General features: G+C 39.9%; 2 protein-coding genes across 4 annotated transcripts in view; one reads left to right on the top strand and one right to left on the bottom strand.

Moving 5' to 3' along the window:
- Positions 1-23,256, bottom strand: part of CCT6B (chaperonin containing TCP1 subunit 6B) — a 37,079-nt gene extending 13,823 nt beyond the window's left edge. Inside the window, exons 1-8 of one of the 3 annotated variants that reach the window (XM_043964512.1) lie at positions 23,025-23,256; positions 18,768-18,831; positions 18,021-18,155; positions 9,390-9,563; positions 2,855-2,958; positions 1,392-1,502; positions 1,099-1,258; positions 909-991 (exon numbers count right to left, since the gene is read on the bottom strand). In XM_043964512.1, the coding sequence (XP_043820447.1) occupies positions 909-991; positions 1,099-1,258; positions 1,392-1,502; positions 2,855-2,958; positions 9,390-9,563; positions 18,021-18,155; positions 18,768-18,831; positions 23,025-23,161 (968 nt within the window). In that variant the 5' untranslated portion in view covers positions 23,162-23,256. The remainder of the gene's footprint in view (positions 1-908; positions 992-1,098; positions 1,259-1,391; positions 1,503-2,854; positions 2,959-9,389; positions 9,564-18,020; positions 18,156-18,767; positions 18,832-23,024) is intronic. The other 2 variants (XM_043964514.1, XM_043964515.1) reach the window with 2 other exon arrangements.
- A 3-nt stretch (positions 23,257-23,259) lies between these two features.
- On the top strand, positions 23,260-25,644 carry ZNF830 (zinc finger protein 830). Its single transcript, XM_043964516.1, has one exon. The coding sequence runs from the start codon at positions 23,359-23,361 to the stop codon at positions 24,502-24,504; it is 1,146 nt and encodes a 381-aa protein (XP_043820451.1). The 5' UTR covers positions 23,260-23,358; the 3' UTR covers positions 24,505-25,644.
- The last annotated feature ends 245 nt before the right edge of the window (positions 25,645-25,889 follow it).

Raw genomic sequence — 25,889 nt, 5'->3', positions numbered from 1 at the left:
AAACAGGAGGGAGAGAGAAATAATAGGGTGAATAATTTAAGAGAGGGATTTGTTTTAAGCGAAACAAACTCCTAAAAAAGGATGTACAAAAATATTCATAGCAGCTCTTCTTGCAATGGCAAAGAATTGGAAACTAAAAGAGTGTCCATAAATTGGGGAATGACTAAACAAGTTATGGTATAAAAATGTGATGGAATACTATTGTGTCATGATGAATGGGATGGTTTCAAAGAAACCTGGGAAGACTTGTCTGAACTTATGTTGACTGAAGTAAGTAGAACCAGGAGAACAATTTACGTAATGATAACAATATTGTAAAACAAACTTAGAAATACTTAGGAATGCTCATTAACTTAATGACCAACCACGATTCCAGAACCCTCATTATAAAGCATGCTACCCATTTCCTCATAGAAAGGTGAAGGACTCAAGAGTACAGAATGAGACTTTTTTAGAAATGGTCAGTGTAGGAATTTGTTTCACTTAACTATATGTTTGTAAACAAAAGTTCATTTTTCATTCTAAATTGCTGGGGTAGAGGAGACAGCAAAAAAGGCAGATTTTTGATGATTAAAAAATAAATTTTAATTTTTAAAAATCACTTTTGAGAAGATTATCAAATTCTGATACATTTCAAGAAAGTTTTTGTAGGGGATGAAGAGCCTTTTTTTTTTATAACTCATTCATTTACCACTGTTCAGAACCCTGCTGCAGAATTCTGTAGTTATAACAATATAATAACTTGTTCTTATGTGTATTAGCTAACTTTGGAGCAATTACATTTTTGTAGCAATGATAAATGCCTCATGAATAAGCTACGATGAATACACAAAAGTGCAAAATAATTCCAGGTCCCAGCACTGAATTATTTAGAACATATGATTATTTCATCTATATGCCAAGCTTACCGCTCCATATTCCTTCTTTTGGCTCTGCGAAGAGCCACAATACCTTCCTTTGCAAGGACATCTAAGGAAAATGGATCAATGCCCTGTAATCAAATAGAGAAATTACAGGTAGGCTCTAAGCATTCTCTATTACCAAGTTAAATGTTACGAGCATTTAAATATACTTACATGTTTAAAATTTCATTCTCACCTTCTGATTAAGAACAATAAATCCTTTCTTTCCATCATCACAGACTTTTCTTTTCAGTCTTATTATTTTGTTCACTCTATCTTCAATAAATTGTCTTTCAGCTTTTACTAATTTCTCTCTCTCTTCTGCAGTCTTGTAGAAAAAACCAGAGTTCACCTCTCTAAAAGAACAAAGAGAATTGTAAATATATACACAGCAGCAAACAATAAGAGAAATGTGAAGAAAAAAAGACTTTCAGAAAGAAAGAAAAACCTAATTTTTCATTACATTATAAAGAGAAAACAATTCCTTACGTTTTTTCATATTCTAGTGATACATTGCAAGTAAGAATAAAAGCATCTTCCACTCTTTTCTTCATATCAGGATGACGAGCACCATGGTCTAAAACTAGCCCTCTGATCAACCTGGTAAAACAATTCAGTTCCTTTCTTTAATACTCTAGACAATAGCAAACTAAATACATGATGCTGCTGCTGCTGATACCTCACATTTATATAACAATTCAGAGTTACCAAAGATTTTATATCCTTTTACATCATTTGATTCTCACAACAAGCTCATGAGGAAGACTAGTGTGCATATTATTATTCCTATTTGTCACATGAGAAAACTGAGGATCAGATAGGATCTAGTCCTAGAAGTGATCACAGAGATGATCTAGCCTGACCCCTCGTTTTATGAAGTAAAGACAAAAGTATTAACTAGAGAAGCTAAAGTCATGTGCTCAAGATCAAATTCTGCAATCTGGCTTCATAGCCACATGGGTAGGAAATGAGAAGAGCCAGACCTCGAACTCGACTCTTTCAGTCCTATGTCCAGTGCTCTTTCCATTAGTACCATCCATAACATAATTACTCTACCCTCTAAATAGTCACCCCAACTTCAAATATTACATAAACTTGGCAGAGTTTCTAAAGAGAATCTTCTTTAACACAGCACAATGACATTACTTCACTTCAAAGCCTGTGACTCATCGGTTTGTGCACTCCTTCCACTGACTCAGATTGTGACCCTTCCATGAATTAGCACATGTTTGAGAAGTGCTGGAACCAAAAAATCCATTTCCATGGGCCAACCCCATGATGAACGGCTCCAGCCTTAAAAAGAGTGCTTCTCAAGTGACAGAGAGTCCCTTCCCAGGCCCATACTCAAGATCTTCTCAGTTTGTAAAGGCCTGTCAGTATAGCTCTCTAAGTGTTAACATAGTCTTCATGAACTCATGGTCACCTCCACATCATAATAAAGCATTTAAGTAGGACCTAAGTTGTGTGTGACTACATTAACTACTAGAATATGACCACAGAATTAATTTTAAGTTATATGGCTCAATCTTATGAAATAAAGTTGGGTTTTTCTTAATATCTACTCAAAATAATTGGAACATTTCTAAATTATTGATGTTCTAACTCAAGGCTTCTTAAATTTTTTCCACTAGCAACTCCTTTTCGTCCAAGACATTTTTATGTCACCCCGGGTATATAGGTAAACACAATAGGTATATATAATCTTTTATTGTTGCCAAATTTTTCACAACCCCCACATTCAGTTACGTGATCCTATATGGGGTCTTGGACCCACAGTTTAAGAAGCTTTGTTCTAACTCTTACCTATATTTGAAATCAGCTTGCTTTTCAGCAGACTAGTAAAAGACATTTCTAATATTCATTGTAAAATATAAAATTAACTGAAGCAAAGTTGAAGGTATCTGCCTAAATGTAATATTGGCCACATTTTATCAACATTTTCTGTGACTTACGTTGTGTCAGTTTCTGACTTATGCTTCATCTCCATTATCTCTACCATGAAAAGGTCAATAGGAAAACCTGGTCTTCTAATGGCCAAAAGAGACTCTACCACAGCCTATAACAGAAGTGAATACAACCATGAAACAATTTGGACCCTTAAATCACAAACCATCTCCCCAGTTATTCCCTTACTTCTCTTCTAAGTTATACAAGATTAGATGCAAAAATAAAAATGCTGAACACCATATGTATGTGTATATACATGTGCATGTGCATCTGTATATGTCTACACTCTACTTCACTCTGTAGTAAACAGAGGGTTACATGCCTAAAAATTAATCTGTAGCCCAAAGCACAAAGACAAACTCACCAATTAGCGTTGCTCTAACTGCTGCTGAGAAGACCTTACAAACAATGGAGAAGACCTGCCAGCAGTAGGGATACAGAATCATATAGTCTTTTAGAGTTGGAAGGGGCACCTTCAGTTAGAGGTCAGAAATTGAGACCACAAGATGTTAAGTGAATTTTCCAATGTCCTAAATCAAGTTAAGAGCAGATTCAAGACTAAGATCCAGGACACCTGACTCCTAGTCCAGTGTTCATCTCATTAGAGTGCACTAATTCTCCCAGAAATAATCCAAAAATTTGATTTGGAGATAAATTTATCGATGGGATTAGGTTGACACCCTAAAAAGTAACTGACATAAAATAATCTATAATCTAATAAATAATGTGAGATAATATAAGAAGCATTTTTAATGACTAACAAAGAATATTTTAAAAGGATAGTTGGGTAGCAAGAATTTATAAGGGCCTCTTTAACACTAATCTGAGTTGCCAGAGCAGCTTTCATGTGTATTCCAGTTCACTTGGCAAATATAATACCACAGAGGAAAACAAATCATTAAGCTACCATAGCTTGATAATGCTATTACTTTAAGATCACAAGACTCCTTTTATTCTGACCCTATACTCACCAAGAAACTTGACCTTAATTTATAACATGCCAGGATTTTACTTCTTCTTTTTTGTTTGCAGGGAAATGAGGGTTAAGTGACTTGCCCAGGGTCACACAGCTAGTTTCAAGTGTCTGAGTCCAGATTTGAACTCAGGTCCTCCTGAATCCAGGGCCGGTGCTTTATCCACTGAGCCACCCAGCTGCCCACTGGAAGGGATTTTAGATCATGAAGTCCAATTGTTCCATTTTACAGATAATATCTGGTTACAGATAACCAGAAAGGTCAAATAATTTGTCTAAGATTGCATAGGTAATAATGATAGATCCAGAATTCAAACCCAGATTCTCATCTCAAACTCCATATACTCAAAATAGAACTTATCTTTCCCACCTATGCCCCAAATGTACTCTTCCATACTTCCCTATTTCTGTCAAGAGTTCCTCCATCCTTCCAATTACATAGGTTTGCAATCTCAGTATCATCTGTAACTCCTCACTTTCACTCACCCCACATATTCCATCAGTTGGAATGAGATGGAATTTCCTCACCCTGGAGTTCTCTATACCAGTGAAATCACATGTATAGTCCCTATCTCTCTCTCTATTCCCAGTGTCTAGTACAGTGCCATGGACCCAGTAAGCATTTTAATAAATACCTGCAGTGAATGATCTCCAACCCTGAGTTCATTACAACAAACAGACTGTCCTACTGAGTAAAGAGCATGCTGAGAAGCCCACCTTGGGTGAATATTCTAGTTCTTATTTCACTAGTGAGAATTCTAGTTTTTATTTATCAGCATAAAATTAATAAGCTAAAATGTTAGCTTGCAAATCAGTCTTGTGTCTGGTTAGCAAAAATTGGGTGGACCTTGGGGTCCCTCAGTCCTGGGTTAAATAATAAACTCAAGTTTCTGATAGTGCACTTGGGATGATTCCACCAAGGTACATCCAACCCTTGAGATCAGGTCTTGAAACAATCAAATAGTCCTCACATTCCAATACATTTGACTTTCAAGGAACAAAAAACTTTTTTTTAATTGTAGACATTCACAACTATCTCATTAGCCATAAGATACTCTACCTAGGTCCACAATCACATGGAGAACCTCAAAAGCAGTTTCCTCAGCTAGCACAGTGCATGGCAGCACTTTTGTACATGAGATGATTTTAGCTGCTGAAGTCACTTGTGAACAATAGTACATGAATGCCTGGAACTCGACTGACATCTTTTCCCTCCTAACTGAAATTCCCCTTTCTGATTATAGTGGCCTAACCTTCTGCCTTTCCTACTCTTTTATCATTCCCAGATCTGTTTTCCCAACTTCATTCATTCCCTCATTCTGACTTTATTTCCCTTTTTGCCTAACTTGACTCAATAATATCATGCCCTTCCCATCCTGTTAATCCCCAAATTTATAAACTGTCAACTGTATGCCTTTTCCTCACCTACCAAGAGGGCAAATGCTACTAGAAGAAACCACCAAATGTTGCTGAATCTACTTCAAATGTATGTTACCCACCCTCAACTGAACTCCTGTATGTAGCATGAACATTTTTTTATCTCTTATTGACTCCTTAGGACATTCCCCAATCCCTCACTCTCCATAGATGACCTCACCTTTTTCTTTGATGACATTGAAGTCATCCATCTTTAATTCCCTCAACTCCAATCCTCTCCGTATCCCCAATGAGTTAATGACTGTTCTTACTTTTCACTTGGGTAGACTACTGAAATTCTTGCTTGGGTATCAATTAGATTAGATGGCCTCTGAGATCCTGCCTTCCTTTAAAATTCTGTGACTTATACTTGGGGTTGTCATCCCCTTTTATTTAAAGAATCCAAGAGCCAACATTAACTTAACCAAATTATCTGTTGGCAGCTAACTAGGTAACCAGTCGTTAACACTTCCATTCTAATTGTGAGACAGTGAACAAACATAAAATGAAGGCTTATCACTTCACTTCTGGAACATTTCCAAGCACTTGTTGGATATGACAAGTCTAGAAGACCAAGAAATTCATAAACATATATGGCTTAACTATAGTATTAGATTATAAAAGATCATATCAGATGCAAAAAGATGCTTAATAACACTGTTTGAGATGAGCAGAACAAGACCTATATGCATACTTATTCACGAAACAAATTAAAAACCAAAGACAGCAGAACCTCAGAAGGACTTGGAAAAGGATACAGAAAAAAATGCATTTATTTGCTTTGTCAATTTGTTGATTCTATGTTCTTACATCCCCTTCTGGATCACTGCCTTGTCATGGTGGAGGGGTTTGTGTAGCCCAATGAAAGCATTAATTATACTGTGCAGATAAGGTTACCCAAGATGGACAGGTCATAGTGGAGAGTTCTGACAAAAGGTGATCCACTGCGGGGACTGCTAGGTGGAGCACCGGATAAAACACTGGCCCTGGATTCAGAAGGACCTGAGTTCAAATGCAGCCTCAGACACTTGACACTTACTAGCTGTGTGACCCTGGGCAAGTCACTTAACCCCCACTGCCTTGCAAAAAAATTTTTTTTAAAGTGATCCACTGGAGAAGGAAATGGCAAACCACTCTAGTATCTCTTCCAAGAAAACCCCAGTATTAAAATTATAAAATATATGACATGAGAAGTTGAGTCCTTCAGGTTGGAAGGTGTCTAACACACTACTGGGGACGAGCAGAGAACAACTACAAGTAGCTCCATAATTAATAAAGTGACTGGGCCAAAACTTAAAGGAAACTCAGCTACAGATGTGTCTAGTTACAAAAGGGAAGTGCAATTCTAGAAAGCTCAGTATTGCAAAGGAACTTGAAATCTAAGATCTATGAACCAAGGTAAGCTGAATATGGTCAAACAGGAGATGGAAAGAATAAACATCAAAATTTGGGGTATTAGTTAACTTAAATTGATAGGAATGGGTGAATTTAACGGCAAGAATCACTTAGAATACATGGAATAGCCCTCATAATCAATAAAAAGGTGAGAAAAGTAGTACTGGGGTACAATCTCAAAAATGAAAAGATATCATTTTAATCCAAAGCAAACCATTCAGCATCACAGTAATACAAGTCTATGGTCCAACTACTGGTGCCAAAAAGGCCAAAGCTGATTAGTTCTATGAAGACCTATAACATCTTCTAAAAACAACATCAAAAAAGATGTTACATTCATGATAGGGGATTGGAATGCTAAAGTAGGAAATCAAAAGATAATTGAAATAGACAAGTTTGGCCTTGGAGTACAAAATGAAGTAAGGCAGAGACCAATAGAGTTTTATCAAGATAACTCACTGTTCATAGCAAACTGTCTTTTTCAACAACCAAAAAGGTGACTCTACACATGGACTTCACCAGATGGTCAATACTGAAATCAGATTTATTATATACTTTGCTGCCAAAAGTAGAGAAGCTCTACATAGTCAATTTAAACAAGACCTGGAGCTGACTGTGGCTCAGATCCTGATTCTACTGCAAAATTCAGACTTAAACTGAAGAAAGTAGGGGAAATCATCAAATCATATAGGTATAACCTAAATAACATCCCTTATGAATATTAAGTAGAAGTGATCAATAGATTTAAGGGAGTAAATATGGTAGATAGAGTACCTGAATAATTATGGACAAAGGTTTGCAATATTGTATAGGAGGCAGCAAAAAAAACATTCCAAAGGAAAAGAGCAAGAATGCAAAATGGCTGTCTGATGAGGCTTTATGTATAGCTGAAGAAAGAAGGAAAACAAAAGGGAAGAAGTCATACCCAAAAGAATGCAGTATTCCAGAGAAGAGCAAGGAGAGAGAAGATTTCTTAAATGAGCAATGGAAAGAAATAGAAGAAAACAACAGAATTGGAAAGACAAGAGATCGCTTTAAGAAAATTAGAGAATTAGAGATATAGAGGAAACATTTCATGCAAAAATGGCATCATAAAGACAAAAATGGTAGGAACTTAGCAAATATAGGAAAGATTAAGAAGAGGAGGCAAGAATACACAGAAGAACTATAAAAGGAAAATCTTAACATAACTGTTAAATATGATGTTGTGGTTGTTGAACTAGAGCCAGACATGCTTGAAGAATGAAGTCAAGTGGGGCTTAGGAAACATTGCTAACAATAAGGGTAGTAGAGGTGAAAAATTCCAGCTGAGATATTTAAAATTCTAAGAGATGAAGAATGTTCAAATTACCAAACAGTTGCATTCCTTTCACATGCCAGTAAGGTTATGCTTAAGATATTGTAAGCCAGGCTTCAAGCAATATGTGAACTGAGAATGACTAGAAAAGCAGGCCAATTTTCAAAAAGGCAGAGGAACTGGAGACCAAATTGCCAACATTTCCTGGAATATAGAGAAAGAAAGGGAGTTCCAGAAAAACATCTACTTTTGCTTCGTTGACTACACTAAGAAGCCTCTAACTGTGTGGATCACAACAAAATGTGGCAAGTCCTCAAACAGATGAGAGTAACAGATCATCTTTCTTGTCTGCTAATGAACCTGTATGTGGCTTAAGAAGCAACAAAACTAAACATGAAACAACTGATTGGTTTAAGACTAAGAAAAAAGTACAATAAGGCTGTGTATTATTACCTTATTTATTTAACTTATATGCAAAGTACATCATGTGAAATGCAAGACTGGATGAATCGAAAGCCAGAATTAAGGTTGCTGAGAAAAATATCAAAAATCTCAGATATACAAATGATACCACTCTGATGGCAGAAAGGGAAGAAGAATTAAGTAGCCTTTTGATGAGGGTCAAAGAGGAGAGTGTAAATATGGCTTGAAGCTTAAACATGAAAAAAACCCTAAGATCATGGCAACTAGTTTTATCACTTCCTGGCAAATAGAGGGAGAAGAAATGGAAACAGTATCAGGGTTTATATTCTTGAGTTCAAAGATAACTACAGACAGTGACTGCAGCCATGAAATTAAAAGACCCTTCCTCCTTGGAAGGAAAGCTATGACAAAGCTGGACAGCATCCTAAAAGCAGAGACATCACCTTGCTGAGAAAGCAAGTCAAAGTTATGATTTTTCTAGTAGCTGTGAGAACTGCGCTATAAGGAAAGGTGAATACCACAGAATCAACGATTTTGAATTGTGATGTTGGAGAAGACTTCTGAGAGTCCCTTGGACAACAAGGAGATCCAATAAATCAATACTTAAAGAAATTAATTCAGGCTATTCACTTCAAGGTCAAAAACTAAAGCTTAAATACTTTGGCCACATAATGAGAAGACAGGACTCATTGGAAAAGACCCTCATGTTGGAAAAGACTGAAAGGAAAAAAGGCGAAAGGATGGCAGAGGATGAGATGGAAGCAATGAACATAAGCTTGGACAGCCTGTGGAGGACAGAAATGCCTAGTGTGCTGTGGTCTATGGGATCACAAAGAGTTAGACATGACTGAACAACTATTAACAACAATAACAAACATTCTTGAATAAGTTTTGTATAAGATTCTATACATTCTTTTGTATGTTTACTAGGCTATTTGTCCTTGTCAATAGTTAAGTTTATAATAAATTTTCTGTGATAATTTGAAAGGTGACTTGAGAAAATGCTAATGTTTCAAGCAAAGAGTTTAATACATACCTCTGTTAATACATCAGCCAGCTCAGCATGAACTTTAGTGTGGAGAGATGTTCTAGCCACATCTAGAAGGATTTCTCGGGTCATTTCTTTCTCTATTTTAATCTCCTCCAAAACTTCAAGTGCTTTAATCTTTGCTGCTTCAAAGCCTTCAGTTATTATTCTTGGGTGTAGACCCTATTGCAATCATATTGCCACAAAATCACAATTATTAAAAACATCCAAATAGATACAACTATTTTCCTATGTCAGAGATCATATAATGTTTGAATGTATAGTATATCTATATACTCTTTGCCATCAGCAATAATCATGAACATTTTGTGAGTAACTGAGGGGTTTTTTTGGTCCAGATCTGTGTTTTCATTGGTATAGGGAATTTCTGGTGCAAAAATTCCCACCGCTAGTATAGGTCAGCAACTTTTCTGTCACTTATAGCCTTAGAAAATTACCTGGGCTGCTGAGAGGATAAGTGACTACACCAAAGTCACAAAGTTAATACATGTAAGAGGCAAACCTGGAACCAGGGAAGCACTCTATTCAACTACACCAGGCTATCTTTAAGTAAAATAGCTAAGTAATTTTAAATCAATAATAGTACTAATGTTTACTATATACTTCCCCTTTGAATATGAAAATGTTAATGTACATTTTATAGAGAAAGAAAAAGAAACTCCTTTTAATGCAAAGGAAAAGTAAAAATACTGCCTTGGCAAAGAATTTAAACCAAAGGAAAGAGAAATCACACTTAAGTGTCGATGTAGCAATATTACCAGGATTTTGTCCAGTGGCAAATATTCTGCAATTAGCATCATTTGAAAGAATACCATACTGGTACAAATATAGGTCATTTTTTTTCTTGAAATTTGACTTAAACAAAAACTAAGTACAGCCTATAAATCATGGTTCTTAATAAGAAAACAAAAATGATAGAGACTAGGAGAGCAGTAATGATGAATAAAACATTTTATTTAAATTAAAAGAAAAAATCATTTTGCAGCAAATATATCTTTTATATGGTAATGCTGTATAAACCAAACATGGTAATTATTTTTCATTATATATCTTACTAAATGTTGTCATGAGGGAAATCTATAGTTAGAAGAAGCCTATATTGAGATCAAAATAATATTTTCCAAATGTTCCTAGAACTTAGCAAGATCAGTACCATCTATGTAGCAAAAGAAAACTCTTGCCCAAGGTTTCCATATGATTCGTTTGCTACTATTTCTCCCTGAACGTCCATGAAAAGCCACCTTTAAGAACTCTTCCTCTATATTCTCTTTTAACATGTGCCTGTGCCTGTAAAAACTCAACACGAATGTCTTTTAGGGGTAATATCTGAAGCTACTATGAGATGGGATGTTATTCTATAGGAGAATTTTAAATGCTTTAAATGAATGACATTCCTCACTTTCCACACTTAGAAAATGCTGTCTTTCCACCCCACACCCACACCCACTGCAAGTAAGGAGAAAAGGAGCCTACCAGAAGGTTAATGGTCCCAACTTTTAGGTAAAAATAAAACTGTTCTAGCAAATTTTGGCAAAAGTTACCTATTTCTTCCTCTAAAGAGTTCTTTTTTTTCTCCGAATACTAGAAGAGCTTTTATTCCAGGGTATTTATGTACATCTCATTTGTGTTTCCATAACTATATTTTTGGTTGATACCACCCTACTCATGAGATACATTGACACAGATGTCAGTGTTACTTTCTTTAGAGGCGGTCTGTTTTCCTGGGGTCCGCTGAAAAGAAATTTTAGCAAAAGGCCTAGATTGGTCTTCCTTCCTTTGTTTTAAGTACACCCTTGGGTTCCCTTGTTTCTAAATTGCCCAGAGGCTGTGTGAATTCTAACTACACACAGGTGCAAATAATTATTTTTTAAAATATGGCAGTTCCTGAAGTTCTCTTGTTTTGGAGGGTTTTTTTTTTTCCTTACTGCTGTCAGAGGGCTGAGTATGCTACCCAGATACAAATTTCAAACATAGGCTGAGGGGACTCATACGATCTTTCTTCACACTAAATGGAATAGATGGGGAGGTGCCACTTTTAATGTAGAATACATTTTCCATTTTCTGCTATACCCATCCCTTAATCCAACAAATATTTAATGATCACATATGTACATAGCACAGTACTAGCATACTATAGGCTTTATAAAAAGTATAATAGGAGTGGGCAGCAGCTAACAGGGCTAGCAAGCAAAGAGATTATTGATTTTAGAATATTTTAGCAAGCAGTTTCTGTGTCTGCTGATTTTAGTCTTGTGTTTCTGTCTAGTGACTGACAGAGCAGTACTAATTCTTGGTGCTAAAACATGGACAAATTAACTTAAGGTTAGAGACAAAAGGAAGTGGTGAGGTGGGTTTAAATAGTAGCCTTCAAAGCTGGAAAGGTTATAGCAACAAACATAGACAAACAGAAAAAAAAAATCACTTTTTTGCAGATAATACAATGGTTTATCTAGAGAGCTCTAAAAAGTCAGCTAAAAAGTAATTTAAGCAATTAATAAATTCAGCAAAGTTGCAGGATATAAAATAAATCCATAATTCATCCACATATCTGTATATTGCCAAGAAACAGAAATTCCATTCAAAATAGCTACAGAATGTACTAAAAAGGGAAGTTAAGTGGTCCATTGGATAGTGTTAGTACTAGAGTCAAGAAGACTTGAGCTCAAATCCAAGCTCAGATATTTACTAGTTATCTAACAGGGCAAGTCACTTAGCCTAAGTCTGTCTCAGTTTCCTCATCTGAAAAATGGGGATGATAGCACCTATCTCCTAGAGTTGTCATAAAGATCAAATGAGATAATAATTGTAAAAGGCATGTTACAAATCCTAAAGGGCTATATAAATGCTGGCTATTAATGCTGGGCTGCCCTGGTTCCAGGTTTGCCTCTTACATATATTAACTTTGTGACTTTGGTGTAGTCACTTATCCTCTCAGCAGCCCAGGTAATTTTCTAAGGCTATAAGTGACAGAAAAGTTGCTGACCCTGATTAATAACAAAATACTTGGGAGTCTATCAACCAGACACATAGGAACATAGGAAAGAAACTACAAAATGCTCTATACAGCAATAAACACAGACCTAAATAATTAGAGAAATGTTCATTGCTAAAGGTAGATCATTGCCAATATAATAAAGATGGCAATTCTTCCTAGAGTAATTTACTTATTCAGTACCATACCATGTACTCCAAGGAGATGAAAGGCAAAAATGAAAAGTTTCATATTTGCCAAAATATTCCTAGAGGCACTTTTTTTTTAGTAACAACAAACAAAACAAGGTATAGGTCTACCAACTGGATAATGGCTAAGCAAATTATGGCATATGAATTAATGGAATTGTTATTGTGCCTTATTCAGAGAAATATGGGAAGACTGGCATGAACTGATGCAGATCAAAGCTGAGCCAGAACAATACACTGACACAGCAACATAAATGAAAACAACAAAAGGCAGCTTAACTTAGATCAGATGAAATGACTAATGTTGGTGAAGCAAACCTCCCTTCCACTTAATAGAAGACTAAGGTGGCACATGACAAGAGCAATCTCTTGTAATTAATCTCTTATGTCAGGATACATATTAAAAGATGAATTTGGTATAAAAAACAAAAATCATAAATAAAACTTTTTAAGTACCTTGGAGGTCAGATATCATCTCGAAGGGGCCTAGCACAGATATGTCATTAGGGTTATGACTGACCGTAAAAGCCTATTATATCGCAAAGAGGCCTATGTTTTGTCTGGTTGGCACAAGCATTGGGTGTTGTTTTTCTTCTCTTGTACTTATCAGGAGCCAAAAATATGCTAGTAGAGGGTGAGGGACCATTGCAGAAGCTGGAAATAGGGTTATACATCTAGACCAGGAAGATCAGAAAAAGTGTGGTTGAGCCATCCTAAAGGATTTGTGGCAGCAGTCACACAGTCCTGTTGAGAGGAAGTCAAGCTGGCATATCACGATGCCCAGGTTTGAACCAGATAAACTATGGCATCTGTAGGTATCACTGGTGGCCCAGAATAGCCCAGAATATATGTTGGTACATCAGGGGATGTGAGAAATGCCAAAGGACCAAGAAGCACTAGAAGAGGCTGGCTACAAAGGAAGCTCCTAGAGTCATTTTCCATATCAACCCAACCCTGCTCCCAAGTGGCAATGGATTGATTACAATTCTGAGGACACACTACCTTGCCCACTTAACAGGCTATGCCATCTCAGTCCCTAAGCAATCATGATGGCTTCAGAGCCAGCAGATAAGCATGGGGTATTGCAAAGGGCACAAGATTTAGGGTTATAGAATCTGGGATTGAGTCTCTACTCTGCTACCTGTGTAACCTTAAATAAGTCACTTAATATCACATTCTGGAGGCAGTCTCAGAAGAAGCTAAGTGTACAATGATTCCATATCTATCACCAAAGCTATGCAGGTAAGATGGGGCAACAAGGACACCAAGCCCTCCCTGTTGGCTTATAATTTCCATCTGTAACAGGCCTGAGCTCTCCCCATGGTGGAATCTGCTGAGAATGTACTCCATGCCACTTTGGGAAGCCTGCTATTTCCCATAGTGCATCTGTCCATGTCTTTCCCTCATCTACATGCATAAGACCATTGCTTACTCTACCCACTGAGAAAGATCTTTATGACTAGGGCACAAGCTGTGCAGTGGATAGACAGTAGATAGGACAGGCCTGAGTACCCAGAATATGCCATGGAAACAAAGGACTATAAAGTGCCCTTTCTTCAAACTGAGAAATCTCACTCAACACCAACACATCTACCACATTCAGAAGTTTTTACCCTGGATTCAACAAACCTTATATACCTATTACTTAAGCTCATTCATGGATAAAAGAGGTGGGCCTGATGACACAAGGTACACCTTCTCAGGGGACAAAGATTCCCTCATTCAATGTATCCCAGGGGAACTCCCATGAAAATACATAACAAGAATGACTTGTGCCCCTTAAGGAGGGAATGAAGAAATACTAGATAAAAGACAGATTGTAGACTGCCAAAAGGCAACAGTGTGGTACTACCTTGTGTATTCAAGGAATCTGGATCAGAAAAATATATGTGGGGGCAGCTAGGTGGTGCAGTGGATAGAGCACCGGCCCTGGATTCAGGAGGGCCTGAGTTCAAATCCAGCATCAGACACTTGACACTTGCTGGCTGTGTGACCCTGGGCAGGTCACTTAACCCCAATTGCCTCACCAAAAAACAAAAACAAACAAAAACAAACAAAAAAAAATTGGGGGCAGCTAGGTGGCACAGTGGATAGAGCACCGGCCCTGGAATCAAGAGTACCTGAGTTCAAATCCGGCCTCAGATACTTAACACTTACTAGCTGTATGACCCTGGGCAAGTCGCTTAACCCCAATTGCCTCACTAAAAAATAAAAAAATTTTAAAAAATTTGGCCTCAGACACTTAACACTTACTAGCTGTGTGACCCTGGGCAAGTCACTTAACCCCAATTGCCTCACAAATAAAAGAAAAGAAAAAAGAAAAATATAAGTGGAAGGAAATTAAGGCCATTTGTGACCTCAGCCTGGTGATACTTCCAAATGGACCTGGAGAGATCAACTCACAGAGTTGGTGTGGGGAACAAAAGGAAAAAATCCATCTAAGAGCAAGGAGCCTCACAGAAGCCGCACAACAGGGTATACAGAGCACTACTGAAGGCATTGGTTATACAAAGTTGATTAGCATTTTGACAATTCCGTTCTAAGGATAAGAGAGCCTTGAAGTGTATTTAACCAAGGAATCAGTGGTGGTGGCATACTGGTCATAGCAAGTCACCACTACTCCACCAGGCAAGAAAATATGTTTTTGAAAAAGCCTGAATCATGAGATGAAGAGTTAAGAAGCCTGCTCCCTCTCCCATGTGGAAGATCATAGTATCTGGGATTTGTGGGCTCCCTTTTCTTCTTATGAGTGTATCTATATCTTCCCAAAAGTCTCAATTGTTGATCAAGCTCTCAGGAGGAATGACTCTATCTGTGTTTTCTGTGGAAGATGACAAGCAAAGGCTATCATTGTTTTTGTCTGTCTAGAGCTAAAGGAAGTAGTTCATTTGGGAAACCAGAGAAAGGTATTCATTTGGGTACTCACTTGTGATGTAAAGTGTTCCCTTTGCTCAGCTTTACTGCATGTGTGAATCTCCCCACAAGGTGAGGCAGTCCCATTTCTAAGATAACACCTTTATCACAAGGTCCCAGGTTCCTAGAACTTGGAACACATTTTCAGGACCTAAAGGAGAGTGTGGGGATATTTAACCAATTTAACCAACCATCACTCGGTTATAATGACTCATGTGATGACATATGATGTCACCAAAAGAAACTCTGAAACCATATATGTGGGAATGAAGAAACCTTCTTCCAGGAAAATGAAGAACTAAAGAACATCTGTTAATTTTCATTTCTTCTTCCACTTGTGGGTTGGGACTTTGAAAGAGAAGAGAAGATATAATAAGTATACTGCTTGCTATGTAGATTCTGTTAAAGGATGGTATTTGATTTTCCAGGTCTACTAGAAACAATGAATGCTGACTGGGGATAGAATACTTCCCATGATGACTGAAAATAATGTATTTGACTGAAAGCTTCTCAATATAATCAAGGGGACTTTATACCAAAACCTGAAGTGGAAGAATTCACAGATAAAACTGTAAATCTGCATATTATTGAGATCATGGATGACACAGAAAGGAAAAAAATAGTAGAGAAGCCTAATTCAAAATAAAAAATAACATTACAAAACATAGACACCAAGGCACATAACCAAGAGAAAATAGCAAAAAATAACATGGATCTATAAGAATTTTAGAAAGAATAAAACCTAGAATTAGATGAAATAAAATTTCCAAAGAATGCTAAGGACAGCACAAAGGGCTTTTTTTTTTTTTTAGTGAGGCAATTGGGGTTAAGTGACTTGCCCAGGGTCACACAGCTAGTAAGTGTTAAGTGTCTGAGGCCGGATTTGAACTCAGGTACTCCTGACTCCAGGGCCGGTGCTCTATCCACTGCGCCACCTAGCTGCCCCACAAAGGGCTTTTTTTAATCATTTTTTTTCCAATTAACAAGCATTTAATTTCCCTCCCTTCTACTTTTTTCCGCCCCACCCCCACCCCCCAAAAAGGAAAACAAAACCAAAACACTCATAACAAATACGCACAGTCAAGCAAAAGAAGTTCCCATATTGGCCATGTCCAAAAATGTGTGTCACTTTGCATATTTAATCCATTACATCTTTGTCAGGAGGTGGGTAGCATTCTTTATCATCTGTACAAAGAACTTTTTAGGCTATATTTAGTATAAGAATAAGGAAAGGCTAGGTCTTATGCTTAAGGAGGATGGTGCCATATCAGCAAACAGAAAGAGAGTGTAACTACTCAAACTCCTCCTCTGCTCCTAGTCTATCCTCTTTTTCAAAGAAAACTATCTTTAGTCTGTAAAGGGTAAAATAAAAATAGTTAAGAGGGGATTGGAGCCCAAGGAACTAGTAGGAGAACAGCAAGTTGCTCTAAATGAATTCAAGTGTCCTGACCCAAAGTTTTAATCCTTTAATTAAAAAGAACTTGTAAAGGTTATTACCGAATAATTGTCAATGAATTCTGAGGAACTGGGAAGAACAGAGAAGTGTAAGAAAACTGGAGGCCAAGAAAATAACCAAATGTATTCTCCATTTTCAAAATGGCATATTCCAGAAACTACAAAAATCACACTGTAACTGAACCAACTAAATTATAGGACAATCTACTAATGGATGGTGTGTAAGCACTGAGAAAGATCAGTACTGATCACTAAAAACAATAATGGCTCCACTAAGAAACAATAATATCAAACTAACCTCATTCCCTTGTTTGACAGGCTTCAAGAATGGCACATCAGGGAGGTGCTTAAACACAATACATCCACAGTTCACCAAGGTATCAGACAAAGTTTCTCATGACATTCTATTGAACAAGATGGAGAGCTGTGGGGCTAGATGACAGTGCCTGATTTAAAGGACCTTACAATCTAGCTGAGAAAATAAGACATACCTGCATTTAAAGTTAAATAGCAATACAAGACCACAATACGAAAGATGTCACAAGACTATAAGAGAGATGTCAGTAGAGACAATAAATGCTATAGAAGCTACAAGGAAGAAAAGGTTATTGCAAGTATGATGCAGAGAGTTAGAAAATGTGACTTGAGCTGGGTCTTGAGGGATCAGTAAGATGTGGATGGCTGAAAAGAAAAGATAAGGAAAGTCTAGGTGGGAGGAAGAACATGGGGGGGAAAAGCACAGAAATGGCACTAAATATGATGTGTTTAAGTGCAAGAGACTTAATACGAATAGAAGGTCAAAAGAAATAGGCCAAAACCATATTACAAATCATAAGTTACCAAAATCTCTCAATAAAAGGTCACTCAATTTTTTGCACTATTTTTTCTTTTATTTATGTTCTATTGAGTTAATAAATTTAAACGAATACACAACTTATTTATGAACTAGTCTTTTGCAGAAATGGGTAACAAACAATTCACTAATATAAGGTTACTCTTTAAATTCGATTCATTTGATTCGACACACATTATTTTCCTTTCAGAATAAATTATATAATGCAATGTAAATACCTCTGAGATGTAGAGATCTGCCTGTTTCAGAAGCTCTCCAATGATCAGAACATTTGAAGTAGTACCATCACCAGTGATGTCATCTTGGGCTGTTGCTACTTTTGCTATCAAAGAAGCTGTTGGGTGCTGAATTTGCTACAAAGGAGACAACAAATTTCTTTAAAATGAAATCAGTGATGAGTAAAAATAAAAGCAAAGTAATGAGCAGGCTAACTGAAGCATTAACGCTGTTCTCAGCCAACAAACACAAGGATGAAATTAAACTTCATTTCACGAATTTATAAATTCTTTCTATCTAGTCTCTATTAGGTGAGCAGAACTATTCTGAAATAAACAAAACAGAGAAGTTAATTGGCTAGTGCACCATCTCAAAGTTCAAGACTGTAGAACCATGCGCATGTATTATGTTGACATGACACTTCCAAGATAAGATTAAATTCTTCCATCTCAAAGATGAATACATTTACTAAAATTGCAAAGGGTGACTGATTGTTCCCTGATCACATAGAATAAGATATAGTAAGTTTTTAAAATGACTTTAACTTAAAAGTATTCCTCAGCCATTTTTCAGGATACATATAAAATTTTAAAAGCTGCTGACAAGTGGAACTTAATCTAATTTATCTTAACACTACAGTATTAAACTGCCTAGCTTGGATAAAAAAAAAATCTAGATTAGCACTCCCCTTTTTCTTAATTAATGTCTGCTTATAAATATTATGGGGAAAGCAGGAATGGATAGCTCACCATTTCATGGAGCAGAACATTGCCATCTTTGGTAAGCTTAATGTCTCCTGCACCAGAAACGAGCCTGTTTAGAGAACAATATATTATTAATAAATACGTATGGTAAAAGAGTGCTTGCCACTACCCCTCTGTCGTTTGCCACCCACTAACCCAACTTAAATTCTAAGAGCTGGATCCCCTACAATCCTCAAAGACAGATGTGGAAACCTCCAAGAGTTTCACATTGTCCTATTACTCTAGCCACAACACCACAGTCCAGAAAGGAATTTTCCTCTTAAATGAGCTACTAGAACCATCTCATTCAAAAATGAGGGTTCCAAAAAAAAAGAAAAAAAATGAGGTTTTACAGGTTTCAAGAGAAGAGTAATTGAAGGTCTACAGTGATTAAATCACAGATTCATTTAAGAACCAACCAAGCCTCTCTTTATCTCACCACTCTTAATATTCCTTTTCTTCTTCAGTGTCCCTTCCCCTTTCTGCTTCTGCCCTTGTCTTCCAAATTGTTTAGTTTATCAGAAATAACACTGGATTTGAAGTCAGAGGAACCAGGTAAAAAACCCTCTGCTCTGTTACTTTACTAACTTTGTGACCTTGGACAAGTCTAGACATTAGTTTATTCATGAATAAAATGGAAAGGATTAGACCAGATGACATCTAAGGCCTCTTTCTGCATAAATACAGGATTCTTCCCTTCTCCCTTTTCTCCCAGACCCTATTTCATCCCATCCATTCAGATCCTTCATCCTTGGACAAGAAGAGCTACCAGAAAGCAAATCTTGTGCTCACCTAAAGGTTTATCATTGTCTATCTCATTCAACATTAAATAGTTTATGAAAATTTATATAACAACAATACTGCAAAGATAAACAACTTTGACTTGAAAATTCTGATCAACACAATAACCAACCACAGTCCTGAAGATTCATAATGAAACATGCCACCCACCTCCAGATAAAAATGTGATGTGCAGATTGATACTCTGGGGGGGGAGGGGGAATGGCCAATACAGGAATTTATTTTGATGACTATACAAGTTTGTGTCAGGTTTTGTTTTTAATTTGAAATTATGGGGTGGGGTGGGGACATGCAAATATGAAAAGTAAATTAAAAACAAAATAAAATAGTTTATGGTCGTTCACTTCAGTTGCTGACCCTCAGAATCCTCTATGCTACTGAAGGTCAGGAAGTGGCACCCCCACACTCCCACGGTTAAGTGTAGGAATATGCTCAGTCTGTGGCCATTCTACCCCTCCACCAGTTCAGAAGGAAGCTTTAGTCAAGGAAATGCTGATTTCTGCCAGGCACCCAGGCTAGATTTGTCCTTCTTGGTCCAGTCACATTAAGAACACACCATTAGCCATCATGCAAAACTGAAGAAAGTTTATAGGATCATAGATTTAGAACTAGAAGAGAGCTTAGAGGCAAGGAAATAGCTATCACTCTCATTTTCCAGATGTAGGAACTACTGAGAGATTGTGTGTGTGAAGCAGTTGGAACCCAGGTCTTCCTGACTCCAAATCCTGTCCTTGATCCACTACCTGCTGCTGCTTCTCTAATTCAACCCCCTCATTTTACAGATAAACCGAGGCTCTAAGTGATTTGCCCGGGGCCATGCTAGTGAAAGGCAGGGTGCTATGGTACATAGGACCCAGGGACTTCAGGCACTTACTAGCTGTGTGATTGGTCAAAGTACAACCTTTTTGTGCCAGACTTTCCGCATCTGTAAAATTAGGGGCCTAGGCAGGATGTCCTCTCAGGTTCGTTCCTTCCAGTTGTAAGTCTACAATCCTATACTTGGTGTGATGTTTAAAATCTAAATGTGTTGTCTAAAAAAATCTAATGAGCGGTCACCTTAAATCAGAAGCTTTAGCACCAGTCTTTGGGCATTAAGCATTTATTAAAGCATACTAGGTATTAGAAAAAAGAGAACACGTGGAGTTGAGTTCAAAGTCCTTAGTTTCTGAGAACAATACCTTCTTAAGGGCTAGCCAAGTGTGCTAACTGAAGTAGGCTAATCAGTAAAGTCAATCTCTCTCACTTAATTCAGTTTAAACTCCAGATGAGTCTTTGAATATCTGCCAAATCCATTATTTTATCACACTGGTAAGGGACAAGATTCCATACCAGGCCCTGACTCCAAATCATGTGTCCTTCCCACTCTTCCAGGCTTCCTCTGGATAGCTTTTTACTTTTAAAGGTTTATATTCCCAGGGCATTGTGACAGAGCCTCTCAGTGATCAATGATCTCAGTGATCTAGTCCAGGGCTTCTTAAACGTTTCCCACTTTTTTTTTTTTTAAGTGAGGCAATTGGGGTTAAGTGACTTGCCCAGGGTCACACAGCTAGTAAGTGTTAAGTGTCTGAGGCCAGATTTGAACTCAGGTACTCCTGACTCCAGGGCCGGTGCTCTATCCACTGAGCCACCTAGCTGCCCCAGCATTTCCCACTCTTGACCCCTTTTCACCTGAGAAATTTTTATGTGATCCTGGGAATATAGGTATATAAAATAGGTATACATAACTTTTTCCTGTTGCCAAATTTTTTGAGACCTCCCCCCCACATTCAGTTACATGACCCTATTCAGGGTTGAGACCCACAGTTTAAGAAGCTTTGATCTAGGCAACTTTCTGACTTTAAATTGCAGAGAAGGTGATGATGACCTGCATGGGGAGGGGGAGTTTCCTTATTCAGAGAGTTCATTTTATCAAAGAAATTACAAGTTCAGTCTCTATCTCTTTATGATCTCCACTCAAACACTATTTGACTAGAATGTTTGAATGATGGAAACAGTGGATAAAGCAAAGGACTTAGAATCTGGAAGATCTGACTTCAAATCCGGCCTCAGACTAGCTACAGTGACCCTAGGCAAATCACTTAACATGTCTGCCTCAATTTCCACATCTGCCAAATGGAAATAACACCTTCCCATTGTTGTAGTGAGCATCAAATGAGATATTTGTAAAGCACTTTGCAAACCTTAATGCACTATATAAATGATATTTTTTTAAATTCAGTTCAAATCTGGTAGCTCTGCCACTTGGTATGACCTTGGGCAAGTCATTTAACCTGGGCCCATTTCCTCATTGGCAAAATGAGGTATCAGGAGTAAGTGACCCATAAGAACCCTTCTAGCTCTAGTTCTATGTTTTCATGATCCAAAGTTGCTTTTGATTTTTCTGAGGCCCTAAACTTAACTCTTCTCAGCCCTGGGTCATGGAGAGAAGTTCTGTTGCTTCAGGGGCTAGGTCTGCAGGCCATTTGGGGAAAAGAAACAACACAGAGTCCTTTGAGGGGCAAGGCTATTCAAAACTGAGGCCACACAGAAAATATGAGTGGGGGAAGGCTTTGCTCTTTCACCAGGATACAGGCAAGCGAGGGGTGCAGTGGCTAGAGCACTGATCAGGAAGTCTGGAATTACCTGGATTCAAATTCTTCCTCAGATACTGTGTGGCCCTGAGCAAGTGATGTAACCTGTCTGCCTCACTTTATTGTTGTTGCTAGGTCATTTTTTAGGGTGTCCAACTTCATGACCCCATTGGGGGGATTCTCTTGGCAAATATACTGGAGTGGTTTTCTTTGGTTTCCTTCTCCTGCTCATTTTACAGATGAGGAACTGAGGCAAACAAGGTTAAGTGACTTACCCAGGGTCACACATCTAGTGAGTGTCTGAAATCGGATTAGAACTCATGAAGATGAGTCTTTCTGGCTCTAAGCTTGATGCTCTATTCACCAAGCCACCCAGCTGCCCCTGCCTCAGTTTATTGAGCTATAAAATAGATAATTAGCATCTCCTGTTGTGAGAATCAAGTATTTGTAAATGTCTTAGCAAACAGCAGGTGCTTTAAAAGTGCCTGTCCCCTCCCTTCCTTCCATATAGGTCTACAGCTTGCAGGGGCCTCGAAGGCTAGCTAATGAACCCCGTCACGTGTCGGATGAGGAACCTAAGGTCCAAAGAGGTCGTGATCTCATCGGCACACGGGGAGTAATTGGCAAAAGGGATATTTGAACCCTGGTTTTCGGACTCCGGATCTAGCGCTCTCCACCACTAATATCAGGGGAGTGTCCCGAACAAGGTGGGACCAAGCCCCACCCCCCGCACCGACTCCAGCTCCCAGGGGATCGGAGCCCTCCGCAAGCCACGCCCCCCCGCGGGCCCGGTCCCAGGCCACGCCCCCTTGGACGGCCGTTTCTCAGGCCACGCCCCTAACGTTCTAAACGGTCCCCACCCCGCGCGCCGCCTTCTCCTCCCTGCCCTCACATTTTCATGGTGCCCTTGGGCCCCAGGTTGGTCCTTAACACATCCTGTAGCCCCCGGGCCGCGCAGATATTAACTGACAGCGCGGCCTGGGCCCGCGCCACCTCCGCCCTGGGGTTGAGCGCCTTCACGGCCGCCATCCGGGAGCTCTAAGAACAAAGACCAAAAAAAAGAAGAAAAGGAAAGCAGATGAGCCTGAACCGAGACAGCCGTGACCAACGCCCACAGTCCTCCCCGCCGGCGGCGAGAAACAGCCCGCCCCTTTTCTCATTGGTCAGACCGCCGGCCAATCCGCGAGCCGGCGTGCCTCGGCGACGTCCGGAAGTGACGAGAGCGGATGTTTTGGAAGGGGAGCCGGGAGGCGGAAACGAGACTGCCGCGGACGAGTCCGGCCGCCAAGATGGCGTCCTCCGCGTCGGCCGGGAAGCGGACGGTGAAGCAGGACGAGCTGCGGCGGCTCATGAAGTCCGAGAAGCAGCGGCTGAGCGCCAGCCGCAAGCGGGTGGAGTCCCCCTTCGCCAAGTACAACCGCTTGGGGCAGCTGAGCTGCGCGCTGTGCGGCGTCCCCGTGAAGAGCGAGCTGCTGTGGCCCACCCACGTCCTGGGGAAGCAGCACAAGGAGAAGGTGGCCCTGCTGAAGGGGCCCAAGGGGCCCGGCCCGGGGCCCGCGCCGCCTCCGCCTCCGCCACAGCCGCCGGCCAAGAGAACCGGCCCCGAGCCGGAAGGCTCCGGCGCGAAGAGAGCGCGAGCCGGCGGCCCCCAGGCCTCGGCCCCGGCCGCCCCCGGGCTGCCCGTGGACTTCTTTGACTCGGGCGCGAAGGAGGCGCCCCCGGAGGCCCCCCGGAAAGCGTCGGGCCTCAGCTTGCTCCCAGACTACGGGGACGACGACGAGGATGAGGAGGGGGAGGGGGAGGAGGAGGGAGGAAAAAGCGAGGCCCCAGCCCCGGCCCCCGCGCAGGAGGCGGCGCCCAGCGCGCTGCCCCCCGACTTCTTTGACCAGGACGCCCCGGCGGCCCCAGCCGTCTTCCACTCGGGGTCCATCCAGAAGGCCGAGGTGCAGGAGAAGGTGGTGGAGCGGCGGGAGAACACGGCCGAGGCCCTGCCCGAGGGCTTCTTCGACGACCCCGAGGTGGACGCCAAGGTGCGCAAAGTGGACGCGCCCAAGGACCAGATGGACAAGGAGTGGGACGAGTTCCAGAAGGCCATGAGGCAGGTGAACACCGTTTCCGAGGCCATTGTGGCCGAGGAGGACGAGGAGGGCCGCCTGGACCGGCAGATCGGGGAGATCGATGAGCAGATCGAGTGCTACCGGCGCGTGGAGCTGCTGCGCGACCGCCAGGACATCCTCAAGAGCCGGCTGAGGGCGGCGCTGACGCTGCGGGATCGGCAGCGAAAGGAGGACGAGAGCCCGGACAGCGACGACGAGGGCGAGCTGCAAGACCTGCTCTGCCAGGACTGGAGGGTGAAGGGCGCCCTGCTGTGAGCGGCCCGGCTGAGATGCTGTGAGAAGCTGTGAGAAGCGACCAGGCAGCTGGGGGGATGTGGCGCAAAGGGGCGGTTCTGCACTCAAATGTTTGAAAACTTTCCTGCATACCAGAAGTTTTCCTCTCAATAGTCTAGGTCTGAAATGCAAAATCGTTTTATACGAGCCTTGTAAGCTGTAAATGTTGTACAAAGTTAAATATATTTGCTATTGATATTTCTAATTTAACATTCCTAGACTCCAGTTCCTGTGGCAGAACTACTAAATAAGGGGGGGAATGTCAGTGCCAAGACAAAGCTTATTAATAGATTGAGGGCTTTACTTTTCCCCATGTATGAGAATTTCAAAGACAGTGACAAATATAGGCATTGTCATGTTAAGTCACACACATTAGCTGTGCAGTTCAGTGTTCATCTGACAGTGGTATCAAAGGGCCCCAGAGGAAATATTTGAGGCTGTGTGCTCAAACGTTTCCAGGTTTCTTTAATAACCTATTAAGTTATCCAATCACTAACTTACCTCAACACCTTTTTGAACCTATTATATTTGTACCCTATACAACTTTTTGAGGTAATAGGTTCCATAAATTTACTATCTGTGCTGTAAAGTATTAACTGCATTTTATTTGTTCCCAACTACAGACGTGTTTTTTATGATGAGAACTTACCTCCACTGTTAACAACAGGTTGTGTACTTGGAGTTGCCTTTTGAGTAGTAATGACAGGCTTTGTGTTGGGCCAGCCACATTTTCATTAGCCCTTATGTGACCACTCAAGCATTTGCAAGATGTACTCAGTGTATATGTAACAATACCAAATACTCAAAGTCCAAAGAATTAGCCTTGTAGGAGCCCATGTCTCTAGAAATTGGGAGACAAACAGGTTTGTCTGGCCTTTTTTTTTTTTTGAGCAAATGCTCAAAAATTATGCTAGATGTATAGTACTATAGAAGCAAATAAAGAAGAAGAGGCCTGGCATGGGGTAAAAAAAAATGTTAGTGGCATTAGGCTGTTGTTCTTTGCACCATATATACTACCTCTGAATTCAGTTGAGATTTTGCAAGGTTTAAATAAATGTGCTTGAATTGTGAAAGGGCTTCCACCACCCCCAGTGAGGACTGCCCTCCCATCCCATATGTGAAAACTCCATTGCATCCCTGTAACCAAGCAAATGATTGCTCACTGGGGGGCTCTGACCTTACAAATAGGATTGCCCTCTCAATAAGTTAGGTACTAAGCTGGAAAATCCTATGTAGCTGAGTAGACATCAAGAAAGTCACCCTTCATTCACTAACCCCTACATCCCAGGTTTCCCTCTCCCCCTCTGAGGTGATTTGCAAATAGCCCAGTAGATCAGTTCCTCTGAAGATCAGAGGAAGGGGACCCG

This window comes from Dromiciops gliroides, chromosome 4, assembly GCF_019393635.1.
Source record: "Dromiciops gliroides isolate mDroGli1 chromosome 4, mDroGli1.pri, whole genome shotgun sequence".
Classification (NCBI taxonomy): domain Eukaryota; kingdom Metazoa; phylum Chordata; class Mammalia; order Microbiotheria; family Microbiotheriidae; genus Dromiciops; species Dromiciops gliroides.
The sequence above is the reverse complement of the archived record's forward strand: the minus strand, read 5'-3'. Positions and strand labels throughout refer to the sequence as shown.